The following is a 27,724-nucleotide window of genomic DNA, read 5'->3' as shown; positions in this document are numbered from 1 at the left end:
ATTATATAAAAATTTAGTACAAAACTTTGTCCACCTCGTCGCAATACTAAACCTAAGATTTACTTAAATGCTTTGTCATATTTCTATATGTCATTGACGAGTTCTTTGCCAAAATATTTTGTAAGTACCTAGTGTCGAATAATTTTACATTATTAACTAATTATTCTAGTTTATTAAAACTATCGTAGGATATAAAAGAAAATACATGCACAACCAAAAAGTTATTTACTAATTTCCGTACTTATCATGATAGAATTAAGGACACTACGTCGACAAATATAGAGACACTTCTTTACATAAATGAGTATCTTGCAGTTCTTAACATAATCTATATTTACTTAACATATGGAAACGTACAGTGCTTTAAATATAAAAGATGTGATCTCCCTTTGTTCTCTCTTATTATTTAGATGCGCTATATACATGACATTTTCACTCCGAAATAGGTCTACGAAGCTGGCCGAAATATTCATACTTATAATTTCGAATTCGTTAGATAAATACAAAATACTGCGCGATGGAATAAAAATATCGTCATGGTATTGCAGATGTGCTAACTGCAGGATAGATGCATATTAGTCGTTTTAATTACTTCATATTTTATGTCTTCGTTAAGTCCGAACAAAAATGTTATTTTTACGCCTACTATGACGCCGTTTTTTTTATCACAAGGTAGTTTTTTTGTTTAGCTTCGCGTAAGATCGTATTCAACAAAACATCCATAGTGATTCGCTAACGCTAAATTACCTGTATTATATTAAATTTTTCCCTATAAATTAGTGACTTTGACCTACTTAAATAAATAATATCGTAGAAATACTGAGTTATAACGATACATTTGTCTTATATAACTTCTGTTGCTTTGAAAACGGAAAACATGTTAATACGGTTAACAATTGTTATATGTAATAAGGAAGAACCCACACGTATTTTTTTGTTGTTGTTGTCCCAGTTAAACTATCAGTTTAGAAGATGAAATCTCCGAAATTATCTGTTTATAATAGCAACGCACTCAGTATAATATAATAATTATATTATACAGTAAAATTATTATACTTCGTGATTATAATATATACAGGGTTAGTCTTAAATAAGTGCAAATATTTTCAGGGCTGGTAGATCTCGATAAAAGAAACATAATATATTTTCTCTTTGCGTTTTTTTTTTCTCAAATAAACCAAAATAACTGAGAGATATTTTACTTGAAAATTTCCAAAAAATCACTTGATCATTTCTGGGTTTTCTGTTTTCTGTCTTGTAAATTTAATCTGCTGTGTTGCCATATTATCAAGAAATTATGGTTTTTAACTAAAAACTAAAAAATTCCAAATTTGAATTTTTTTTTCGCGAAAAAACCCTCATAATCGTGTTTCTGACGTCGCAATATACTACGCCTTAAATATTTGCACTTATTTAAGACTTACCTGTGTAATTTAACTATACAGGGTGAAATAAGGGTAAATATTTTTAGCTTTTTCGCAAAAAAATTGATTTTTTTTTCGTTTTTAGTTAAAAATAGTTATTTATGATATAAGTGCTAAAAGTGGTATTTTATTTTGTGAGAAGGGAAGAAGGCGGAGTGTCCCATCCCTTCGAACAAAATAAAATCACTTTTAGGACACATATCATACACTATTTTTTCTACAAACAAGTTTATGCTCATATATATCAAGGTATTGTTACTTTTTAAATTAATGAATAATTCATAATATGTCATTCTGAAATCAAATTAATTATGAAGTTTATCGCTGCTAGGGTAACAATATTATCGCTTTAGTGTTAAAAGTAAATCACGCGACTTACTTTTAGCACCTTACTTTTAGCACCAGGTAAAGAGAAAATATGCCTCTTTTATCGAGATCTACCAGCCTTGAAGATATTTGCACTTATTTAAGACTCCTCCTGTATATTTATGTGATCATACAATATGTTAGTTTAATAGGGACAACATAAGCATTGTCTATGTTTAGGAAGAGTATTTTGAATGCTCGTATGGCAGTGGAATAAATACAATCTAAGATTAATAGTTACATTATAAAAAAACACCCCTCGAAGTTTGCTTAAGTATTCGAAATTTAGTGTTTTTTATCTGAAATACGTGGGGTTTTCCTCGATTAAAAAATCGTACCAACGTTGATAAAATTCTCTACATTATTGTTACAAATATTAAATAAAATTGGGTACCACACACGTATTGCTTGGAAAGTACCGAAGTTTTTTACCAGTAGGTAGTGATGTGTCGGTATTTGAGTAACGCGATTTTGGAGCGATATTTTTTGTAACGTCGTGTCGCGCTCCACAACGAATCAGGAACCAGTTGTTGAACGACGATCATAATGATGACAAAATTATAAATTATTTATAATGTGCAAATAAATTATTTATAATCGCTCTTGAAGTTAGCTTGAACCGTAGTAACCGCATAGCGAGGTGTTTAGCTCCAGCCGTCGCGATTTCGTCGGTTGCCAACAGTAGTACCTGGCACTGGTATGTACGTAGCGTCGCGCGTGTTCGCTCCAGCCGTCGCGCTCCTAGAGCCGTAGTTCCGTCTGTCACGAACAGAAGTAACTGGTCCCTGCTTATATAACTGGCTATCTACGGTCGACCTCGGCGGCGATGTACTTCGTTCCAGCAGTCGCTGGAGCGCTTCTAGGGTTCCCGTTTTGCCGGTCGCGATTTGGTCGGTTACTATTGGCGTTAGTGCTCCCGTCGCTACGTTACTTTCGAAATAGCGATTTTTGGTATGTACTAGGCATGGTATAAAATAGCGTTGTTTGAAAGATGAAACGCAAAAGGAAATAAAATAAAATAAAAATATTTTACTTTTCAACTTTGTTGTTTCAACTTTGTTCTTCATTTTAACATTAAATATATTATATTGCAATACATATAAATATGAGCCGTTGATGTTATTTAAACAAAAATTGATGGAAATAACAGGGAATGTCATCGTTTTTCTAAAAATGAGATAGATTGTTAGCTATACACAATTATAAACTCGATATCTGGAAAATGAGTGGCGGATAAAAGTTACATTAATCTACAAATATAGAACATATACATACACATTACATAGATAAGTTAGATATATTTTTAGCGAGGACCGCGACACTTTGGAAGTCTGAACCTCGGTTACAAAATCGCGGTATTTTGTCGCGGTATTTTTCTGGAACGGTCGCTATTGTAACGCGACTCATGTGGAACCGGTATTCCCATCACTACCAGTAGGTACTATTTGTACTAAATGATAAAAAGAACAGTACTTTCGTATAAAAACATACCCAATTAATTTACTCTGTGTGGAGTAGTGGGGGACAGTCTTATTATTACAAAAACACGCAACACATCGAAGCATTCACTTAAGTAGTAAGATGGAAAATATTTTTTTTATTCGAAAAGGAAGGAGCATTGTCTTTTTTGGTATGTTGATGATGATGCGTCATTAACATTAAAGATTCGTTAAAATTTCTCTGAGTTACTTCAATAAAAACTGAACTCGATGAGAAAAATAAGTGAGGCGGAGAATTTAAACGTTGATGCGTTTTCATCGAAATAGCTACAGCAAAAATGGATCGATTCGTCGATCAATTTTTATCAAAGTAATCGTTAAGCTTAAACCTAAGTCGAGTTTCTTTGGTTGTGGAAAAGGTTTCTGTTTGTTTAATTTAAGGTTTACTCTTCGAGTTCAGTCTCTTCCCCTGGCGCTGCGTACATGTCGGCCAGTTTGTCGAAACGGGGGCCCCACGCGTCCAAGTAGCCGTAGTCTTGCTGTTCGTCGTCCGTACCTGGAAAGTATTTGGAAATTTTGTTATATGGCGCTATCGGAAATGAATAACATTTTAGAAGCACATAGTTCGAAGAAAGAAAAACATAAATGAAATCTGGGTTTGCAAATTTTAGAACTGTGTCAAATTGAAAATTATACCTAGAATAGCTGGATGAACTTTTTATTTTTTGCAGACAGCGATTTGGTATGGGCATGACATAAATTGGGATTGATTGACGTAATCAAAAGTTGTATATTAAATAAAAAATATTGTTATTTTATTTTAAATGTCACCCCCGGTACATTTTTACTTTATTCGATAGAAAATGATATTCTGAATAGAATGACGTATCATATGTCAACTTTTGACATTCTCATACTTAATAAAAATCGTATTATAAATCTCAATCTAGAGTGCCATGGCTATGTTAACAACACTAATTTTAATCAAGGAGCATTGAAAAAATATATATTTGATCATCTAATGTTTTTAGTGTCTTATTGTCCTGGCCGGTTAAAAAAAACTCAAAAAAAAAAAAATTCAATTTTTTCAAAATGGAACGCGAGGTCATTAGCATATTTGAAAAAGCATTTTTTACGAATAATTTTGATACCACACACTTGGTATTTCAAGTCAAAAATTTTCGTTACGAACCGCAAGTTATAATTTCAAATAAACCATATGCGAAAGTGTCAAAAGCTGACATATGATATGTCATTCTATTCAGAGTGTTATTTTCATCGAATAAATTAAAAAAAATACCGAGGGTGCCATTTAAAAATCAAAAGTTGTAGTCATTTCCGGTTAAACAGGAAGTGGCCGAAAATAATTGAATACATTAATTAATCGCAATTTATGTCCGTATACTAACATACCAAATCTCGTTTTATCTGGAAAAATAAAAGTAATAGGGGTGAGCTACTTTGAGACGCACCCGGTGGGGATGAATACCGGATACTCGGATAATCGGGATGAATGATCAGTTCGGGGAACGATTCTTTTATGAAAAGTTGGTCGGAAGTCAATTTTTTTCATCCTGTTTCAACCCCCAAGATGATTAACAAATGTGACAAATACAAGCGAGCCTTAAAAAGTATTAAGACTTGTCATGTCTGTATTCACAAGATGTCTTAACTTAACTTTTTTTGACAAAATTTCATTCATAGAGTAAAGCTATTTATGAATGACGGAAGATAAAGTAGATATTTAGTTTATTTTCCTTTTACTTTAACAGACCAATTGAAAATGTTAAAATCATTCATGTTCTATATAATTTTCAGACTTTTAATGTTCTAACCTTCCTTCAAAAGATGCGCTTCCAGTTATAAAAACATCTTTCCCTCATTAGGCACTATTTATTTTCATTTATGTACAAACATGCATATAGACACTGTCTGCAGTGTATAACAGTTTATTTTCTTCTAACAGTACACAAACATTTGTTTTATATTTCACAAAGCATAACAGAATGTCTGTTAACTAAATTATATTTAATTCTCACAGCCTTTGCAGTAAAGAGTTAGTATAAGTTTGAATCTCCAGCTAAAAGTGAATGTATTAATAGTTTTAGAAACTTTTTGAAAACCGAACAAAACAACATTTGTTGATATCTGCGACACATAATCCTTAATTTTATTTTTTGGGACATCTCTACAACCAAGAAAGAGTTCGTCAAAATTTAACTGTTACAACATTTGACAGTTGGAAAATTGGTAGGTAGTGTCACGGTTTAGACTACGGAAGAGACGATCACAACGATTTTTAGATACTTATATTCCAACTTTTTTTCTAAATGTATATGTATCAGTAAATTTTGGACAAACATTAATTCTCTTATATTGTTTATTATAGTACTATAAAAAATATAATAAAAGTTTATTATTACTGAAATTATGTACATTTTTTTTTTTAATTTTATACATTAAAAAAAGCCTTGGCTATAGAGATAATTTGTAGTTGATAGTAAAGAAGTGCCAGAAGTAACAGAGTGCGAGTGATTATGCAGAGAAACAATAACAAAAACATTTCTCCAAAGAAAAACATAAAAGGTAAACGGGAACGGTCTTTTCCAAAAAAAAGCACAAAGCATGTTTTATCTAAAACGTACTTGATATTTTATGCCGAATAGCTTCCGTCTGTCGATTACAACGAAATAAACAAAATTAAATAATTTACAATATTTTTTTTTTTTTTTTTTTTTATATAAATATACATAACATATGTCAGAATTTCTGAAAAGTTGATTAACGTCGTACAGTAAGCTTACAGGTAAAGTCTGCTCTAGATTATATATAGGATCTTTTTTATCAAGGGAATGAGATGAAATTTGATGCCAGCCTTAGATTGTGCTTTGAAACTATATTTTGTAAATTACATAAAAATAAGAATGATATACTCTGAAAATATCAATCACTGCGATAAGGTCTCTAAAAATATGTTTTACTTCAAATTGTATATGGTAAAACGTATGGTAAAACACATCTTTACATACTGGATTTCTTCCGGAAAATTAGATTAAGTCCGGTATTTTTTTACTAATATACCGGGTAATGCCTTCAGTCGGCTCACCCCTATAACTTTTATTTTTTCAGACAAAAAACGAGATTTGGTATGTTAGTATACGATATAAATTAGGGTAGGCAACCTCGGTATATTTCTACTTTATTGATAGAAAATGAATCTGAATAGAATAACATATCATTTGTCAATTTTGACATTTTCGCATATGTTTTGTTTGAAAATGTAAAATGCGGTTCATAACGACAATTTGACTGAAACACCAAGTGTGTGGTACCAAATTATTCGTAAAAAAAGTGCTTTTTTCAAATATGCTATGAGCCACCCCTTGTTCCATTTGAAAAATTAAGATAGCGATTAAAAAAATGATTTGGGCATCTTCTAACCGGCCAGGACAAAACACGAAAAAATTAGATCCAATCTATTTTTCCATTGATCCTTCATTAAAAATTAGTCTTTTTTAACATAGCCATGGCTCTCTAGATTGAAATTTAAAATACGATTTTTCAAAGTGAAAATGTCAAGTTTCAGTGAATGTTATTTTCATCGAATAAAGTAGAAATATATACTGAGGGTGCCATTTAAAATTAAAAGTTGTAGTCATTTCCGGTGAAACAGGAAGTGACCAAAAACAATTGAGTATGTCAATCAATCGTAATTTATGTCAAATACGAACATACTGAATGTATTCTTTTATCTGAAAGATTAAGAGTTATAGGGGTGAGAGTTATAAACGTAACAAAAATGTTTTAACAAAAATAATATTTTCATAATTTATAAAAAAAAAAAAAAAAAAATATTATAGTATAATATAATAATTCAATAACCTTTCATTTCAATTATTCCTTAAATTTAAGAAAATCTAGAAAATTTGGTAGAAAATATAATCATTTAGTAACACCTTTAACATGTGTTTATTTGACACATACAGAAAGGCTATTTTTCATCCAATTCAAGACACGAACTAAGGCCGAAGTCAAATTTCACCTAATTCATCACAAAAAATCCAACAGGATACAGATTTTATCTGCAGCCCTGTATATTTTACAAAATCTAACAACTTACCAGCGAGAGAACTGAGCGAGCCAGCGGTACTGCCGCCGCCCTCGTAGGCGTAGTTCCTCAAGTCGTCGAAAGGTGGCGCGTTTAGATCGAGGTCCGCCCGTTTCTTGTGCTCCTCTATGAAACTGCCGACGTTGGGTTCTTGACCGGGCATCATAATGTTAACTGTAGACAAATAATGTTTATTGCCATTAGGTATTTTAAAACATATACTTATACTCTGCAATTAAAATGAAGTATAGGACAAACGATGTACACATATAGTAAGTATAGCAAAAAATGCAAAACATGTATGGTTGCGGTGGTAAGCTCAGGTCTCTAAAATATATCTTCTTTCGCTTAGGTATTTCTGAGAGCTACCCAGTACAGAACAGTTTGTCTATCGTAGTGAGTAGCTTCAGTAGAACAAACTAAGCACTATGAAAGTAGCTAACACATTCAGTTTACCCTCAAGGTTTGGACTGCGATGTCCAAACCTTATTAAACCTCAATATATAGTAACATAATTTTTAGTAATATACTTTACATCCAATCTTGTTGGGATCGATTTCCGGATGCGGTCCGTTTATAGGAATCTGTAATGGCGTGATGTCAAAGGCTGTCATATCATCTTCACCGCCTCCTTCATCATCGTAGTTGATAATATTCTCTCTGACGTCATCGTCTGGACCTGGATACTTGATGTGAGCTTCTCTTCTTCGATTGTACACCACGAATACGAGAACAAGAACTAGGAAGAAAACAAAGAAAGATTTAGAGCGAGATCGTCAGGGGATGAATCTATTTTCCACACATTTAAGAAATTTAGTAACTTAGATTTCCTTTTAAAGTGGGATGATGACAACATTTATTACAATTGAGAAATAAAATCGGATATATAAAATCAGTCTAATAAAGTTAACTAGAGTGATAATAATTATTATTAATGCCATTTCTTAACTATATGCAAACAACAGTTAGAAATTTTTTTATATATTCCACCAACATATAAAATGAATATTTTTTATCTGTTTATTTTTACTTTTTCCTGAATTTAGCAGAAATATTGTGATTTACATTAACTGGTCGTCTTATATTGATATAATTATGGTGATGTAGCTTTTGGTTCAAAGTATGTTTATAATTACCTGTCATCACCTAAAATACTTTGATGTAAAATACATGCATAAATATAAAATTTCAGGTAAAATATATTCAAATAGGTATTAGTATTCATGAAAATATTTTATTTTGAATAAGTTGTCGTATGGACTTAACGATGAATGAATAAATCACAAAATATAGCAGTATTAATAAATAAGTTTTAGTTATTTATAGGAAAAATATGAATTTCAAATGATAAATATTTATATTTATGTTACAAGATTCTTTTTTATATTTTTTCTATAAATATGTAAAAATAGATTCATCTGTTCAAATTACAATTATATCACATTGTATAATAATTAATATAAAAGTATTTAATATGGTGCAATACCTACATATAGAATCATGCATTTTTATGCTGGAACTATAAATTTTAGCATGTGATGTATTAAAGTTTTTCAATATTAGGAACAAGAAATAATCGACAACACATTAGAACATCTTGGAGTATTGTAGGTACGTGTAAAAGAAATATTCAAAGTTTGTTGATTTTGAAACTATATTTTACTTTTTTTACTTGTTACTTTTTGAAAACTTAGTTAATAATAACTAAATTATAAACTGACATGAGTTTGTAGTTCAAAAGTGAATAAGTTATGTAACTAAAACAGATAGATAGTCACTTTTATAGTGTGATATTTTTTAAAACCGAAGGAGAAAGGTTTCAAAAGTTTGACTTAAATTTAGTAATATATTATTTAAAGAAAATTTTAGTTAAAATAATATATACAAAATATTTTTAATAAAATTATATTTTCATAATTCAGCTTGTTATGATAAAAATTTTTGTTATAATAAAATTATAACTAAATTAAAAAAAAATAATATATTCCAAATAATTTTTTTTTCAACAAAAAATACATTTTCATAATTCAGCTTGTTATGAAATATTTTTTATTTTGGTAAATATTAATTAAATTTAATCATATTTGACTTAAAAAAAATTATGATTAAATACTGTCCACACCTAAATACATTATGATTATATAATATTTATATTGATATTTACAATACTCCACCAATGTTCTGACAAAATATTGTACTTACCTTTATATTATGATGAATATAAATCTCGTTTAAAACTGTTTATTTTTAGATAGAGCAAAAAATAATCTATACGATGGTATCTAATTTTTATTCATTATTATGTAAATTCACCAAAAAAAATAGATTTTTAAAAATCTAATTGACACTTTATATGACAGCAAGTTAATATTTGTTTACTCTATTAAGTGTCAAATCTGGACACAAAAATTTATAGTAGATAGTGTAAAGTGTATTAACAGTCAAAATATGTTTACAAGTGAGGAAACATGAGATATGTATGATGTTTACTTAAAAATAATAGAAATTCCAATATAGCATGCGCAAGGATTTAAAGAAATTTAGCAGTTGCGGGTAGCTTTAAACAAGAAATCAATATTTTAAAAGGTTTAATAATATTAATGTGCCAGCTCAGACTGAAATAAATCCGGAAACTTCTAGCGGCAAAATAAGTCGCGAGTGTTGTATAAGTGATTCTTATGTAGGGAAAATGATCAAAAACATAAATATGTCACAAATTTAAATTTAAATGTACCAAATTACATTTACATGTTCGTGATCAAGAGAGAAGATTACAATTTTACAAATGGTTTTGCAATGTATTCAAGAGAGCCTTTTCTAGAAAATATTATGGACGGATAAATCTTTATTTACAAATTCCGATATATTTAACAGAAAAAAATTCACATTATTATGCAAAAAAAAAATCCCTATTTAATTAGAGAAACCAGACTACAAATAAGATATTCTTTGAACGTGTTCTTGACAATAAAATTTTAGGTGCTATATTGACCTGTATTGACTCTAATACACAATTTTTGTGCGTCCAGATTTGACATTTAATAGAATAAAAACAACTTGCTGGCATATAAACATTGTGTATGGATTTCCAAGGCACACTTGATCTTGTGAGTGAATTTTAAAACATCTATTTCTTTTTTTGTATAGTTTTATAACAATTTTAATAACTACGAACATTTATTGACAGCGTAAAATAAAAAAGAATTATTGAGTCTTGAGTCTACCCTAGAACGGCCCTAAAAGAATGGAATTTAAGTTGGCCATTTTAGGTCCCCATCGAGTTCAAGCTAACTTTTTTGATATGCTCCTTCCTTAATCGTTTTATGCACATAGTTTGCCAAAAAATCACGTTTACTATCCAATTAATTCGAACAACCGATGCTCTAACGTAACTCAAAAACTCAATACATTCCATTATGCTAGTCACTCGACAAAGCTCTAAATTACCATCACGATAATATCAAACAAAATCATTAATTAACGTTCAACGCTTCGATCGTCCCACATTGACGACCGGAACTATCACCGTCCGGTAACAACGACAGTTTTAAACGAGTTTTCCTCCCATAAAATCCCCCTCTCCTCCCATAAACTCCCCCTCTCCTATTACTTACCCATCAGAGTCAACAGGCAAACTATAACGGCCAATATAAAGTCCCTGGAGAGCATGATGGCCCCGGTGGCGGCCAACTCCAACTCGCAGTGGCCCCCCGTATAGCCCACCGGGCACAGGCACTCGTAGCGCAGCGGGGGGTCGTAATCGATACACTTGCCCCCGTTGATACAGGGCGACCACAGGCACTCGTTCTCGTTGATACAGGTGGTCTCGCGCAGTTTGTAACCTTGCCGGCAACTGTAAGAAGCGGATAGGTTAGTACTTACCGGTGTTCGTTTTGATATTTTGGACCCCTCGGTTTTCTGTTCAAGGATTATTATTATCAGCTGTATTTGTATTCTCAGGAAGGACCGAACTATTGGAAGCAACGTAAAGTTTTGACATTTACATGCAGAACAAAAAAAAAATGTTTTGTGCTATATTTTGTTTCTAAGGTGCTTATACTCGAAGATCTGGTTTTAATGTTGTATCCGCAATATTTAAACTAGAGATACCACAAATATTCGGCTACATTTATTTATATCGGTGTTCATACACAAGGTGTGAAACCAGCTGCTTCAACTCGATTGACTGCTCAATCGTTCTCAATACCGATCGAATAAAACGGCGTCAGCGATGGCTATGAAATGAAGATCGCTGCTATTTTATATATAAAATTATATGAGAAATGTCATCGATCGTCATTTTCATAGCCATCGCTGACGCAGTTTTTTATTCGATCATACGGTACTATCAATACTAGAGATAGCTAAAAATATTTAAATAATCCAATGAAAGTTTAAAATCAGATTTAAAATCTGATTAAGTTATTCTAACACTATACATACCAAACAAGTAGAGGAAAAAAGATAGTTTTTAATAAACAATACAGACAAATAATTACTACTATTGTATTTTAGGTTTTTATTTTTTTATGTTGTTTTTAGTTAATGTCTTAATCTCTCCACTTCAGTTATTTTGTGTTGAGATAATATTTTGAAATACAAATAAATCAGCTTAAAATGAGTATTATATTATTCTATATCCCCTTATTTTGTTCTATATCCCTAAAATCGGCTCAATGCACAGCCAATAGACACATTTGTTCTATATCCAAATCTAAAAATCACTAATATCTTTAAATTAAGCTTTCAAAGTAAAATAGACACATATGTTTGATAGGTTTTTATATTACCTTTAATTTATATGTTTAATAGAACCATTTGGGTATATAGTGTTCACGGATATCCAGTTTAAACTTTTAAACCTTGTTTTCTGCCTCATTGAAATGGTCTATAGAACAATCTTATTCTAGGGTGACGAATGACACAAACATATGTATGTTTTTTTTTTTTAAATGGAAACCAGACTAAGCTTTCATTTTTTAGGCTTTTCAGCCATATAAGCTATAATATGCTTTTTTTTAGTAACCTTATCTTTTTTAAACAATTTCACTTAGATGGCAACAAGTTCAATTGTCGTTGCTCGCAGAGATGCCAAACTGTAGCATCCAAACAAAATATTTTATCGAGACATTAAACAAATTGTAAATGTGTCAAATGAAAAAAGCGTGTGGGATTTTTGGACCATACCTATTCGAGGATTAGAATTTAGAATTTAGAATGAGTGGGAGGGGGGTTAATCAGCGGGATATCAACTGGTGAACATTACTTACGTATTTTAGAGAACGGTTTTCAAGATATGTTAGAAAAGTTAAATTCGCGCATATGTATATTCGTTCGACAATAACTCAGTAATTTTTCGAAAAAACATATTAATGCTTATACCGCTAAAAATGTTCAAAAGTGACGCTTTTTATGAAGCCATGGCCAACTATGCTTTCCATTTAAAAAAAATGTTTGTCATATGTCAAAAATAACATGCTTTAGAAAAACGGAAAATACAATTTCGTTAAGAATGTGATTATGTACAACTTTATCTGAAAAGTTTTTGTCTAAAATCGTTTATACGGAATTAGAGAGCATTTTTAAAATAGCCGAAATTTGTTTTTTTTTAATATCTAGTAAGACACAAACTTTTTCCAAAAATCCGAGGATATTTTTGACCTCACAAAACTGCAATTCTTTCTCCATTTAACTGACTCTTTACTTCCAACTAATTGAAGCCTGGCGCATCCACCACGACATCAGGAAAAAATACATTTTTTACCCAAATGAAAACAAAAATCAGCCGACGACAGTTTTTAGAAGAGCCAGTTAGCTATATTTTAGTAAAAAGCAACTTTCTAGAGCAAGTCGTTACTTCAGTAGAGACGACATAGATAAACATTAGCATTTTATATATGTAGATAGTTTTAAGCTACCATAGAGAACATCGTAGAAAACTTCACCCTGTATGCTTGAACGCAAATATGTTACAAACTGTTCACTATTTCGAAATAAAACACCTTTTTTGGGTAAAAAAGTCCTAGCTTTTTATGTAGTTTATTGGGATTACTGTAACTATAGAGATAAAAGAAGTACCAGCAGTAGTACTTTCTATTCTAATGGAAAGTACCCTTTCAAGCCTGCTACGGAATTTTCCACTATGGCCATTCATACCAGATTACATCTTTTCTAACAATTTTATTCGAAAACCGACAGTCCGTATGTTATTCCATCCAAGCCCCGGAGTTTATAAAAGGCACGTTGCCAAATCGTTTCGATTTAATGATTTTTCGGGACGTTTACTCCAGCTGACGTGGCAAATGTGTTCTATTTGCATAGCGGGGATTTGCATCCAAAACGATTCGGACATGCCGATGGGACGTCGCGTCATAAAAAGAAAATGGCTGAGTGGTTTATGACGTAACTTTGACACTTGAGAGTGGTTAGGAGACAGAGGAGCAAATGAGGAGTGAGATAGGGACGAGTGTATTTATTATAAGTCGTAAAAGAGAGTGCTTTGTTTTATATACAAACATATTTATGGAGAGAATGTAAATAATTTGTTGGCTTGCATAATAAAAATAAATTAAAGCGTAAATTTTAGTATGGCAACAGAGTAAGTAATTTTAGCCAAGCTCATACACAAACAACTGTGAAATTTTTGACATTATTTATTATCAATTCGCCCACTGAATCATGCGAATCAAAGGAGAATATTTTTGATTCTTCATTCATTTGGGAAAATAAACAAAATATTCATTGGCATCTCTGCTCTGGCAAATACAAATTTTGGGTAGAGATTTCCGTATGAAAGAAGAGTACAATGCGTTTATAATGTACTGAACAAAGAGAGAACAGTAGAAACGTTGCCAAACGTATCAAATAAACAGAGAAAGTGTGCACATTGCTAGAGACGTGGGAGGGGATAGAGCAGATTCGTCGCGGTCGACCGATCGAACCAATCAGTACCATATCAGTATAAAATTCTAGTGGAGAGTGTACATCATGCGTTCAGATTCAAGATTTAATCATGCTCGAGATACTTTATTTGTTTATTTATTAAGGAGTTGTTGTAATTTTTCCTATAGCTTGTAAATTTTTAAGTTCAAGTTAGAAACACTTGTACTTTTGTAAAAATAAGTGGAATTGTGTTGGCGTTCGACAGTGGTCGCGCTATTAGAAATCTGAGTTCAAAATGATATCTCGAAATCCATTAGAAATAATGGATTGTAGTTTTTTACAAAAAAAAAAAACTTTCTTAATATTTCTGCTATTTTCTGCAGACACTATGTGAAATCTCTTTATAAAAGTTACACGATTGCTGAGAATTGTAATGCACTCAAAGTAAATGGATGTTTTTTAAATTTTGAATGGAAAAAACAAGTCTATCAATTTTTTCTTATTTAAACATCTTGTAAAAGATCCGAGCTTCAAAATAAAATGAGTTTCAATATCTAAAGTCTAAAGTAGTTTTTGAGTTATCGCGTGTTATATGTTAAAAGTTGACATGAGTTGTGTGTGAAAATGTTTCGACAGTTGGAATATCCGGGAAGCTGAGTTATTGAATGTTATTGCACTCAACGGTCTCTTTACGCCAACATTTTTTCGGCAATTTTATTAACACTTGAAATTGTCACAACACAACACGGCGCGTAGTTGTTTTTTTTGCACTTATTTTTTACTACATCCGAACACAACATTATTCATCACACCCGTACCTGAGTGTTATATAGATTCAATAACAGCACAAGTAAAAAATTAAATACTTAAATATTACACAAGCCACCATTTTAATATTATCAATGCCACCTTCAACATAAACGGTAAAGGGACTGCGTGAAATACGTTATACCCGGCACTTCTAATTTTTGCCGTTCGAGCGCTGCGGTTGGAATTTTTAAAATGAACTGAAATGTAACTATGAAATGTTCTAGAAGTTGACCTGGCCATAATTATCATCGATTGTCATTCCCCAGCCGTCTTTGACGCGTTTTTTTTTCGATCGTATGGTATATTACTAGGCTCTGTAACTGTATAACTATTTTAAATATATATCTGCACCTAAAATCCCTTCTATCAAAAATCAAGGACAAAAAACAGACACCGGAAGCAATATTGTGTCGAACCTAGATCAACTTTATTGCAACCTAGGGGGCCTGTTATATATATTTTGGTATTAATAAACAGGTTTTGTCGTTTCGCAAACGGCCGGATTCGCCTATATATAGAGGGTTGGGCTCTGTTTGGCCCATAATTCATCTCTATGGGCAGTAAAAAATCTACTTAGCGACGTATCAAGTCAAAAACAGTGTGATTTATTACGCGGGGACGGGACTAAGCCTTCGGACCGTGTTTCTTTCCGCTTTTTAACCCCTTCTGAAGAAATAAGAAAAATGGCGCGATTATATAGGGCACTATATGAAATTTCTTCTTTAGGAGGTTTGCCTTTCGTTTGTGAGCAGGCGAAATACTTGTGCAAAATGTTCGAATTTGAGGCAGGACTCGTTTTTTTGATGTACATAGAATATTTTAAAACAAATTTTATGAATCACTACTATTAAAACCAACTATCGGCATATTTTTTCACTTGTTTAAAATTAGTTGAAAGAGTTAATCTAAACTAACCATCATTATCCATTGTCTAGTAACTTGGAGACTGAACTCTCCACTTGTTCTCTAAATGCACGTAAAAAACTGTCTTGTCCGCGTAAAAAACTATTATTTACGCGCGTATAAAATAATTTGTTACAAGCAAAAAACTATTTTTTACGTGTAAAACTATTTTGTTACAAGGAAGAAACTATTTGTAACCCGTAAAAACTATTTTACGCGTAAAACAATATTTTTTTTTTACTTTATTACTTTTTTCAACACTTCAAAAATACAACTTTTCAAACATGTCCTTTCATAATTTCATACGTTATGATTGACCGTTTATAATAAATAGATGTCTATTTTTTTGTTCTTTTGTCAAACTTTTTAAACTTAAGACGTGGAAAAATTCCATCTGCGAAATGTTCAGCATTTTATCCCCTACTTTTTTTATTTACTCAGAGACGCGAGCGAAAAAAAACTGGTGCAAATTCGAGACGCGAGTATATTTGAACGATTTGATTACAGACAGCATCCCCATATCCTCCCTTTTATCGATAACGGTTACATTTATCGAAAACGTATAGAGATGCATTATGTAGCAAATATACGAATACAGAGTGTCCCAAATATATCTATATTTAAGTACATTTTTTGATTAATATGAGAAAATGTCTTTATATTAATCATAGTAGAGTTCCGTTAAGTTATAGAGTGGTGTTCTATATTCTCCTTCTATTTTTTTTCAAAACGATTTGGTAGGGATTATTGGTCGGTACACTGCAAATCATGATTGTAGAAAATCCTGTCTTTAATTTCCAGAATGTTGTTGAGGCGTTGCTAATCCTGTGCTGGATTTCAGAGTCGATATTGGCCTTTTCCGAAATCATCAAACTGCTAAGTAATTGAATTCCACTATATATATAGCTCTTCTCTGATTTTTAAAGCGTTGTTGTGATCTTCCGGGGAGTGCAATGATTTTAGTTTTATCAATGTTCAGCATAAGGCCCAAAGCCTCATGTGCCCAGATAATATATGTGTTCAACATTTCTGGTAATTGCTGTAACGTTTTTTAGAGCGCAGTCATCAGCGTATTGAAGTTCTTGATGTGATGAATATTGTTTATATTCTTGTTTTTTTGCATTTTAGAACATGCAAAATCTTTTATGAAGAAATCATTTTCTCAAAATGTTAATAATAAATTTCCAACCTTAATTATTTCCAACCAATATTTCAATAATTCGAAACTCCCTGTACATAAACACACCCATTATCACAAATTGATCACACATTTGCAATAATGCCCCTGAGAACTATGTATAGCATAACCTAAAATCGGTTATCAATCACGGCGTACAGGATGACATTTCATTTAATAACGCTATCATGAAACCGCGCGATTGGATTTTTGGTCGGGCGCGGAAAAATTCGCTCTCTTCGGAATAACGCGATCCACGTACGTCAGGATGACGATGAAGAATGTACGGTGAATTTACAGTTTTCTTTTTACTCGGTAATTATATAAACTTAATGTATTTTTCTTAGAGTTTTAGAAAAAGCTTTCGTGATGGTGTGTTTTAGCACAATGCCAGGGTAGCGTAAACTTTATTGAAAGGGTATAGCCGTATTAATATGAGAAATCTGTCCCCGCGGCTTTTTTGACTCACACTCAAGGGATCGATTTGGTATCGAATCAAAATAATTCACTTAAATTTTTAGCTCTTTAACAGCGCTTTCAGATGGAACGAACCGTCCGCCAGTGTCCATGAGAGTTTAAGTGAAGAATTTCACATGGGTCGCGTATGCTCGAAAAACATCCGGCCGGACGCATCGGGGGTATGGCGCCTTGCGACTTTGCTGATAAAATGAGGAAAACATTCTTGGTTTCCACTAATTTGCAAATCAGTGATATAATAATGCGAGGTGTAAACCGCGATGGAATCGTTGAGTACAAAGCGATCGCATTAGTGCCATTAGTAGTATAACACAATTTGGCATTAGTAGCGACTTCAGTGGTATGGGCATTGCTCGCGGATAAGTCGTAGCATTAGTAGTATTAGTTGCGATATTACTACTGGTATAAGTGCATTGTCCGTGGAAACACTGGAACAGTGATTTTTTCTTCTTTTTTAGAATCGACGAATTATTTTATTTTGTTCATATTATTTCCTCTTTTAATTGAAATTAGCAATAATTAAAAAATAATTTCGATCAACTATCTGTGTCAAATACCCCACTGTGGGACGGTCCGCTCCATCTGAAAGGAGCCAATGAGTTTTTCGAGATTAAAAAGAACAGTTTTTTCAATTTATAGTAAAATTCGTGTCTGACGATGATTTTTTTAACGAGAAGTCTACATTGTGGGCCGACATGATCGATTCCCACATGAGGCCGCAGAAGAAATTAAAATTATTTTTTTATCCTTGTGTTGTCACTCACTAAATCAGTGAAAAATTTCAGCCTTATACTTACACTTGAATTTTACATTTTTTTCAAGTGGTGGAACAGTATGAATAAATTAAAACTCCAGAAAATTCTTAGAAAAAATGAGTTTTTAATTGTTTTCATATTGTTCCACCCTTTCAAAAAATTCCAAAAAATTCTGAGTGTAAAGGAGTATAAGACATTTTCTGACGATTTTTAGTGAGTGACGTGTATATTCCACAAAGGATAAAATGAAGATTTTAATTTTCTTTCCTCTGCTAAAAATCGGCTTTTCGTTAAAGAATCATGATCATATTATTTTTTCATGTCTCAGACTTCTAAGAACTAGAAAAAAAATCATCATTAATTAATTCCTGAATTTTACTATAAATAAAAATAAAATTGAAAAAACAGTTTTTTTTTTGAAAAAAAAAAAAAAAAAAAAAAAAAGACCTAAAAATTTAGGTGAATTATTTTGTTTCGACACCAAATCGATCCCCTGAGTGTGAGTCAAAAAGCAAATTTAGATTTAATAATGATTATTATGAATTTCAGTTTAAATTTAATAGGATTGTTTCTATTTAAGAAAATCTAGTTCATATTTTAGGTAAATTTGTAAATGTTCTTAAAAAATGTAAGTCTAAAGTTCTATACACAGAGGTCAGTCACGTTTCAACTCCATTAAGAGTCTCAATTACGGAATGTTCACACACGTCCGGTTTCGTCACAGATTTTATCGCCAATCTCGTTTTAGTATCCAAATCACGTGTATCACATACTATCTCTTTCTTTCACATTGGTCTTCCAGTCACTTCGGTCTAAAGAGTACCAGTAGTCGAAAATAATTTAAACATATCTCATAATTATTCTTGTTGGATTAGTAATGAGTTATAATGTAATGATATGAACAATATTTTATGATTTTGTTCAAGTTGGGCAACGCCCTTTCACAGATATTGTCACAGACTGACCTGTGTGAATATACCTTTAAAGTCACTTTGGACACCAAAACTAGTGATACAAATATCGTACTTGCAGTTATTTCACAACATACTTGTAATGCGAAAAACCTGTATATATCATCTAGAAATCATGCAAAATTCTTCTTTAAGGTGTTCTATACTTACGTTATATTAAATAATAATAATTATAAATTTTTTTTTTTTTTTTTTTTTTTTTAAAAGAAAAATAACAATTATGGATGGAAGATTTCAATCTTATATTATAAAAAAAAAAAAAAAAAAAAAAAATATAATATTTTCTAAAAATAAACTAGATTTATTTGTCACATACATACAAACAATAGTCACCTTGTCTGATATAAAAACGACTACATTCATACATTTTAATAGCTAATGTAGAAAATCTACAAGTATAACATTCGTGCTTGTGCACATGCTCATGCCTGTGTCCAGTGATTACGTGCAAGTCTGTTGTGATATAATGACAGTTGGTGCGAATAATAACGCCAAAAAGTAACATCCTTAGCTAATGTCAGTTGATCAAAGATAATATCAAAGTTAAAGACATCAGCACAGAATATTCTTTGAACATCTACTAGCATCTAATGGAGGAACGTACTATCAGTTAGACAAGTATTTAAGCTCAAAGAAATAATTCGGATTTAGAAATCTTTAAATAAAAAAAAAAAAAATTACTAATAAATAAAATAATTTTGTGGGTTTAATAATTTGTTTTTGTTTTGGTACAAGGTAAATAAACTGTACTTTTTATGCATCCAAACACTTTTTATTGGATCATGTATGCATTTGCGAAATTTAATTAAAACATAAACACGAACTATTAACTTTTTGAAGAGTTACTGTGTTGTTTTATTTCGTATATGAATGCAACTAATTTTTAATACATATTACCTAATTTTCAAAACTCCATATCTCATGTTAATCAAAATAAGTTTAATACAAATATGTAAATTTATTTTGTAATATTATCTGTCAAATGGCCAGTGTCTCACATTGTTTGTAATTAACCTATGACTACTGAAAAGGTCCAAATTTATACAGGGTGGCGCTCTCATACGACGCGGAGGCTCCAGTTTATATCACAATAAAACTAAAATAAAAAAAAAAAAAAAGCATTTTATAAAAATATATATATAGTTATAAAGGGTGTCTCCAATAAAGTTACACATCAAAGTTGTTTTTGCAATGTAACACCCAATATATTAATTGATTTTCGATTTTAGGAAAAATAAAGGTGAGTTTTATTAAAAAAGCATATGCCTAAATGTAGGGATTTTGACATATTTCACATTTTAGAAACGAAGAATAAAATTTAAACTAATAACAGCTGTCTAAATTGCAATTTACCCTATTGAAGCAAGACATATCACAGTCACCTAGATATCAAATAATAAAGATCTACTCACGCTAAAATCATAGAAATGAAAATATCTAAGAAAATCTTTGTTTGAGTGGGTAGGCAACCTTAATAGTATTTCGAAGAGTATTACGAATTTCCCATTGAATATCAGCATAATATACTGGGTGTTCTATTTAAACTAAAAGCAGTAACTTGCTTTTTAAAGTGACCAATGTTCAACATTAATTTTGCCTTACCCTGTATAACTTATTTTATTAATAATTTTAACCATATATTAGGTTATACCGGGTAAATTCAAATTTGTGTAGCTTTTATTAAATTTCAAAATGCTCTTTCATTTTTAGAAAAATTTTAAAAGTCAAAAACCTTACATTTCAGTTATATACTTTCCTAATAAAACTCACTTTTATTTTTTTCCTAGAAATCAAAAATTAATTAATATATAGGGTGTTCCAATACAAAAAAACAACTTTTGATGTAACTTTTAAAGACACCCTATAGAACTCTGTATATTTTTAAAAAGTGCTCTGAATTAATCTACATATGCTCACAAAATTTTATTTCAATACAGACTGTCGTTTTCCTTGGAGCCTCCGCGTTGTATGAGAGGCGCCACCCTGTATGTGTACTAGATCCTAAAATAGGTAATTGTGACGAACTGGTATTACGAAAAACCTTGTACGAAAAATAGTATAGTAGTTATTTACAATACAAGTGTGTTTATGAATATGATTAGAACAACGAGTGTGAACGATTAGAACGACGAAGTCGTAGACCAAATCGTTCTAATCACACGAGTGTTGTAATCATGTTTAAACGCAGATGTTATGTACAACGTTTTATCTACAACCGAAAAATAAGAAAATGCTGTTTTAATTTTCGTTTATTAGTCGCCCACCTTTAACTATGATATTTGTCACATAGTTGTTTTTCATTATTATAAAAACTAGTTGTGCTATAGATTCATAACACCACTAGTTGTGTTATGAATCTCATAACGTAACTGAAATACTAAAAATAGTGATGTAAAAACCCTTTTAACAGATCCAAAAGACTTGTCTCACTGAAAACTACATTCCCCGAAAAGAAACTACCGCCGATGCTCACTCAGAATGATGAGGAGGCAGACCAGGATGGCCGCCATCGCGCCCATCGACAGTTTGAGCGTCTGGCCCTCCTGGATGAGTTCGCAGTTCTCGCCCCAGAACCCGTCCATGCAGTGGCAGCGGTAGCGCAGGTCGGGTTCCAGGTTGACGCAGGTGCCGCCGTTGAGGCAGGGCAGGTCGAGGCACTCGTCCTTGTCGGTGCAGTCCTTGGAGTCGGCCGACATGACGCGGCCCTCGCCGCAACTGGACAGGCAAAAACGGGGTTGAAACGGTTTGCGATAATATGGTCGTGTGTGGTATGTATAGAGGTGTTGTCCGGTTGGTTTAAGTCGATAATTGGAATGTTGCGTAAGTGAGAGAACAACTGCGAGGTACATCTAGTTACAATCAAAGAGTCAAATTTGAAGCTTAAGAGTGTCACTAGTTCGAAAAGTAGCAAAAATAAGCTTTCGGCATTTAAACGTGTTTTATGTAAAACTGGCTAGAGATGTTTACCAAATTTATAAGAAATTAAAGATAAACGATTATACTATATTCGTACTGTAGCATATCATATCCCGAGATCCGAGGAATGTTATTTCAAATTCCTGAAATCCCGCATATTTTTGAAAACAAAAGGTGGCTGCCAAAGGTTCTTATTGACGCACTTATGGAAAATACAATAAAATTGACGGTTGAAATCAATCGAGTGACAGGAACTGTTGATACGATATCTGTTGTTGAAAAAGGCAGATGAAATTACGACTTCTTATGCAGTTAAAAATGATACCAGCTTTGATGCTCTTTTGGCACGAATGAAGTGATAATATGAAGATCATCTTTGTTCACCTGCAATAATTTGTTATATTAGTATCTCTTAGTATTTTAGTATCTTACATAATCCTGTGTTATGCTTCGTGTTTGTTCGTTTGGTTATTGTAAATTAAATAAAAAAATGTATATTTTTTAGTTCTTTTAAGTGTTTAATACTTATATGTTATGTTGTTTGTTTTTAGTGGGGAGACGTTTAATTTTTAATGTATTTTTAGTTCAATAAAATATTTGTTAGAAGAGAAATATAAATATAATTCAACGTAATTAAGTTTTTTTCGTGAATAACGGGATCGACAATAATTATAATCCCGGTATTTGAAATGATTCTTTGGGGGGTTTTCCAACATCTGTAGCATGAATCAGCAGATGATCAAAGATTGCGTCCCATGTAAAAGTAAAAGTGTTTTGGTGTATTGTGTGATATAGTGTTTTAATTTTGCGAAAATTGTTCAAATCACTTAGTTATTTTATATACATTCATATATTAGGTAAAATAAAAAATTGTATATTAAAACAAATATGTAGCCAATTCATCAAAGCGCGTTTAAATTTCAGCCTGGCTTACTTATCGCTTTGAGCTTGTCACATATTTCTATTAATTATTTAAAAACGTAAGTAGCATTATGATATTCATTTTAGCATAGATTTTACTTAAAATTCGCATACGATATAAAATAATTAATATTTTTAGTTATTTTTCGTATAGGACCGGGAAACAAATTAAAATACGTCAAAAACAAATGAAGAGTTGAAAGAGCTGATTTTGCTGAATTGATTGAATATGGATTTACGTAAAGGCCATGTTTTCAATTAATATTAAAAAAATAATCAAGCTAAAAATGTTTTCACATATGCTGAACAAATAATATGTTGTGTAAGTTTGATAAAATTAAAATATACAATTTAAAATTAACAAAAAGATACGCACAAATACCACGTAAAACATACATTTTAATTTCAAAAAGTAGGTATTTAGAAAGATTAGTAGCTATGAAATTGATTTTGATTTATCCTTCTTTTATTATTATTAAACTAACTTTACTCATACAGAAAATCGCCTAAACAACAAAAAATAAATACATAATGTTGACATTAAAACACTTTTTACAACTATTCTTTTTCTGTACTGAATTACGAAGATACTATATACAGGGTGGTCCGAAGTGTGTTCCGGAAACTTCGGCAGCATATTCTGTAGATAAAAATAAGTAAAAAAGTTCGTATAAATGTATGTCCTAAAATGAAAGTTATACAACCTGTATCTCCGAAACTAGGCATTTTAGAGCATACATTTATACGAACTTTTTTACTTATTTTTATCTGCAGAATATACTGCCGAAGTTTCCGGAATACAATTCGGACCACCCTGTATATATTTCTGTAATATCAAATCTCTTATTAACATACACATAAACCAAATAGCTGTTATTATGGGACTGAAAATACAACATTATGTAAAGCCAGCAAATCTACTTCCTTTGTTTTAGGGTTCGTCACCCTTCGTATCCTATATCTCGGATGGTTTAAGCATAGTGGTTTAAGTAACTAACTTTGTATACCTAAATTCTTGTAATCCCCAGTGCTTAATGCTAATTTAAACAACAAATTAATGCAAAATATGCAAGAGATATTTGAGAGTATCTACAATTTTAAATGGTGTCAGTCTTTGTTTGTAGTGTCTCTCAGGCATGGAATTAGTCCTGAAAAACTTATGCCAATTAAAATATAAATAATTTAATAATTATTTGTGAACATACGTTAATAGAGAGTTCTGGGTAGCTTAATAATTATAACTTTTCAAACATTGTTAATAACATTGAAAATAATATTCGTATAACTAATTATATATCAAATAATGATGTTAATTAAAAATTATTAATAATTAATTTTCATTATGCTTATATGTCTAAACTCGAGCTATAATAAATTAATATTATTTACGTTATAATATAATAATTAATTCTCTTTTGAAAATTCTATAATATTAAAAAATATTTATTTAAATATTTAACAAGTTATGATAGTGTATTAACTAATTCAGAATAAAAATTCGCATTAATATGTATCTCTAATATAATATATTTTGGTAAATCTACAATTATGAAAAATGTAAAAAAAATCTACACTTATTGTATCGAGTATATGGCATAAGAGGAAAACAGCCTTTTAAAAGCAGACTATGCATACAGGGTGAGTCTTAAATAAGAGCAAATATTTCTAGGGGCAGTATATTTCGATCCCAGAAACACGATTATGAGGTTTTTTTCGCGAACAAAAATTTTTGAAAAATTGGAATTTTTTGAAAAATTTTTTGAAAATTTTTTAGTTATTAGTAATATGGCAAATTAAATTTACAAAAAAGAAAAGCCAGAAAAGATCCAGTGGTTCTCAAAATTTAAGCCAAAAAATATTTTTAAGTAAAATAACTCGGTTACTTTGGACATATTTGAAAAACGGCAAAGAGAAAATATGTTTCGTTTGTCGAGATCTACCAGCTCTGAAAATATTTGCACTTATTTAAGACTGACCCTGTATTTCAAAACAGAGGAAGTTGTTTTTTATCTGATACAGACACACGCATTAAGTGCCTTTTTGATCAATACATCATGATTCCAAAACTCTATCAAATTTTAATCAATTTTCTTTAGATTAACTCAGGATATTTTTATTGTGACATACAGGTATAAGCAATAAATCGCTTTGGTGGCAAAATCGCACTTTAAATAAAAAGCAATAAACAGTTAAGTAAATATGTTAAATTGGCAGTTAAAAATAAATAAAAAAGCAGTTAAAAACTTAATTATTATTATTAAATAAAAATATTACAAATAATGTATTAAAATATTAACAAAACTAAAACTAACACAAAAAATTACTTCTAAGTTAAAAGAAAATTAACCAAAAAACTAAAGAACTACGAAATGTCTACTGAATATGAAATACTATGGCGGTATCAAAATATTTAAAATATGAAGGCTTGAAGTTTTTTTTAACAATTAAACTTAGCGGACTTAAGAACCAATCTGGAAGTTTCACAAACTTTAAATTTTTCAAAATTGCAAGTTTAAGCAATCCAATTATTTCTTTACAAACCCGTTAAACAAAAATAAAATATAATTATAAACTTTAAGGAAAATAAAATTACAAGTGTCTTCAACCTGTATTAATTTTAACAGTTTAAAGGATACAATATTTTTTAAATTTTTCCTTCCTTACAGGCGTTCCGATTTTTTTAATTTCAAATTTATTTGGCTTTACCTTTTCATTTTACAAAGTAATCTCCGGTGTGAGTTATACAATTTGGTCTTAAGGCGGAGACTGACTTGAGCCAAGCGTTGTAATGTAACACTTTGTAACATGAGAGAACTGAGCAGCTCGCGAACAACAACGGTAATCCACTCCGACTCTGTCGGTTTTTTAGCGAATCTCTTTGATTGTTACATTACATGTCAGTACAGATTCGGCGAATGTCCGTATAACAATCATATTTCTAGTAGATACAGTGGCTTTAATTGTGGTTAAACGTATTTCTGTTAATTGGCGGTGTAAGAAATATAATAAAGAGATAAAAAGTTTAAATAAACGTCATCATCATCGAAGAAAAACGTATTTTTTGGTTCAGTCTATATATTATATAGTATACTTCAAATTTATTTGTATATGTACATTACTTTCGTTTTTGCTTAGTTCATTTTGAGACCCACTATATTGCTGGTTGTATTTATTAAATATGTATTAATTAAACGTAGCACTCCCAATTTTTAGATCCGACATTTTTAAAGACTGAAAAAAATACTGGAGCACAGCGAGTCGATCTTTCGAAATGAGATTTTCGTGTTTCGACTCCCCATCGAAATGCTCGTGGCGGGCAGCGAATAAGCGTTATGTTACAGCGTTCGGCTCACTTCAATATTTGCCTTTTAGAGTCAAACTTTCAAATAATATGGTACATGTGTACCAGGAATTAAAATTTAATTAATAAAAAACCTTTTGATGATTGATCAAATACACATTATCGAAATTATGTAACTCTTTATAAATTCTGTTGGCCGAAAATAATTAATTTAACTATTTACTTATTTATTCGCGATTAACAAAACTGAATTTCCATTAACAGATTACACCACACACAATATTTCCAGTTCTGTAATTAATTAATCAGATATTATAGAGTGCTCCATGCAATAATTTTAACTTGGCGCATATATGACAATGTAGTAAAATTTATTTTGATTATGCATTATGGAGCCAATATCAAATCAAAATTGGGGTTTTAAAAAAGTGGACTTGCTTAGGTGTCAACGTAATATTTCATTCCTTCTTCATATTTATGTTATTTAAGTTTTTTTTTGATAATTTGTTTGTTTAATGTATATTATACATTTATTAGATATTTAAGGTGCATTTTTGGGTAATTATTTATTATAATTATTGTTATATATATATTTAAACCACCATTAATTATGTAATATTTAATTTGTAGTTTTTGGATTATTTGTTGTTTTTTTTTGTTACTATTACAAATTTTTCCATATAAAAGATGACATTTGTTCCACATTGCATTGAAAAAAAACGGCGTCAGCGATGGCATGAAATGAAGATCGCTGTCATTTTATATGTAAATTTATATGGGAAATGTCATCGATCGTCATTTCCCAGCCAACTGGACGCCGTTTTTTTTCGATCATACGGTATTAAGTTTCTTATTTAAATTTAAGCTTTATTTATAGAATTCGTAATTTTTTGCATATTTACAGAGTGTCCTATTTTTAATTGTAATAGAGAGTTTTTTCGTTTTTGATGGGAAACTTGATTTTGATGTCAATATGACTGCTACTTGTAGAGGGCGCCACCTACATATGTTTTAACTGGTTTGAAGTGTAACAACTTTTCGTCCGTACTTTATAAAACTGATGAGTAAAAAAATATATGTTTACAACGTTTTTTACGTAAGAAAGATCTCTTGGTAAAAATCGCTTCGAGTAATGGTTCGCGAGATATTCGGAATCGAAATTATCAATATCTGTAATCATTGACATAAATTAAACATGTTGACTAAATAGTTATTAGACTGAAATCATAAATTTGAAATATTTTTGTGCCAAATGTTCAACAGAAACTGTTTTA

The 27,724-nt window shown here is 31.0% G+C and overlaps 1 protein-coding gene across 1 annotated transcript in view; it reads right to left on the bottom strand.

Moving 5' to 3' along the window:
• Positions 1 to 1,480: 1,480 nt before the first annotated feature.
• LOC115874290 (neural-cadherin-like) overlaps positions 1,481 to 27,724 on the bottom strand; it is a gene marked incomplete at its 5' end in the record, with an annotated part of 116,611 nt that continues 90,367 nt past the window's right edge. The window contains 4 exon segments of the mRNA XM_030889397.1: positions 1,481 to 3,785; positions 7,350 to 7,511; positions 7,873 to 8,076; positions 21,786 to 22,027. Coding sequence (XP_030745257.1) covers positions 3,673 to 3,785; positions 7,350 to 7,511; positions 7,873 to 8,076; positions 21,786 to 22,027 — 721 coding nt within the window.

The sequence above is a fragment of the Sitophilus oryzae genome, unplaced genomic scaffold (genome assembly GCF_002938485.1).
Source record: "Sitophilus oryzae breed Bouriz unplaced genomic scaffold, Soryzae_2.0 scaffold_1272_pilon_pilon, whole genome shotgun sequence".
NCBI classification, from domain to species: Eukaryota; Metazoa; Arthropoda; class Insecta; order Coleoptera; family Curculionidae; genus Sitophilus; species Sitophilus oryzae.
The sequence above is the reverse complement of the archived record's forward strand: the minus strand, read 5'-3'. Positions and strand labels throughout refer to the sequence as shown.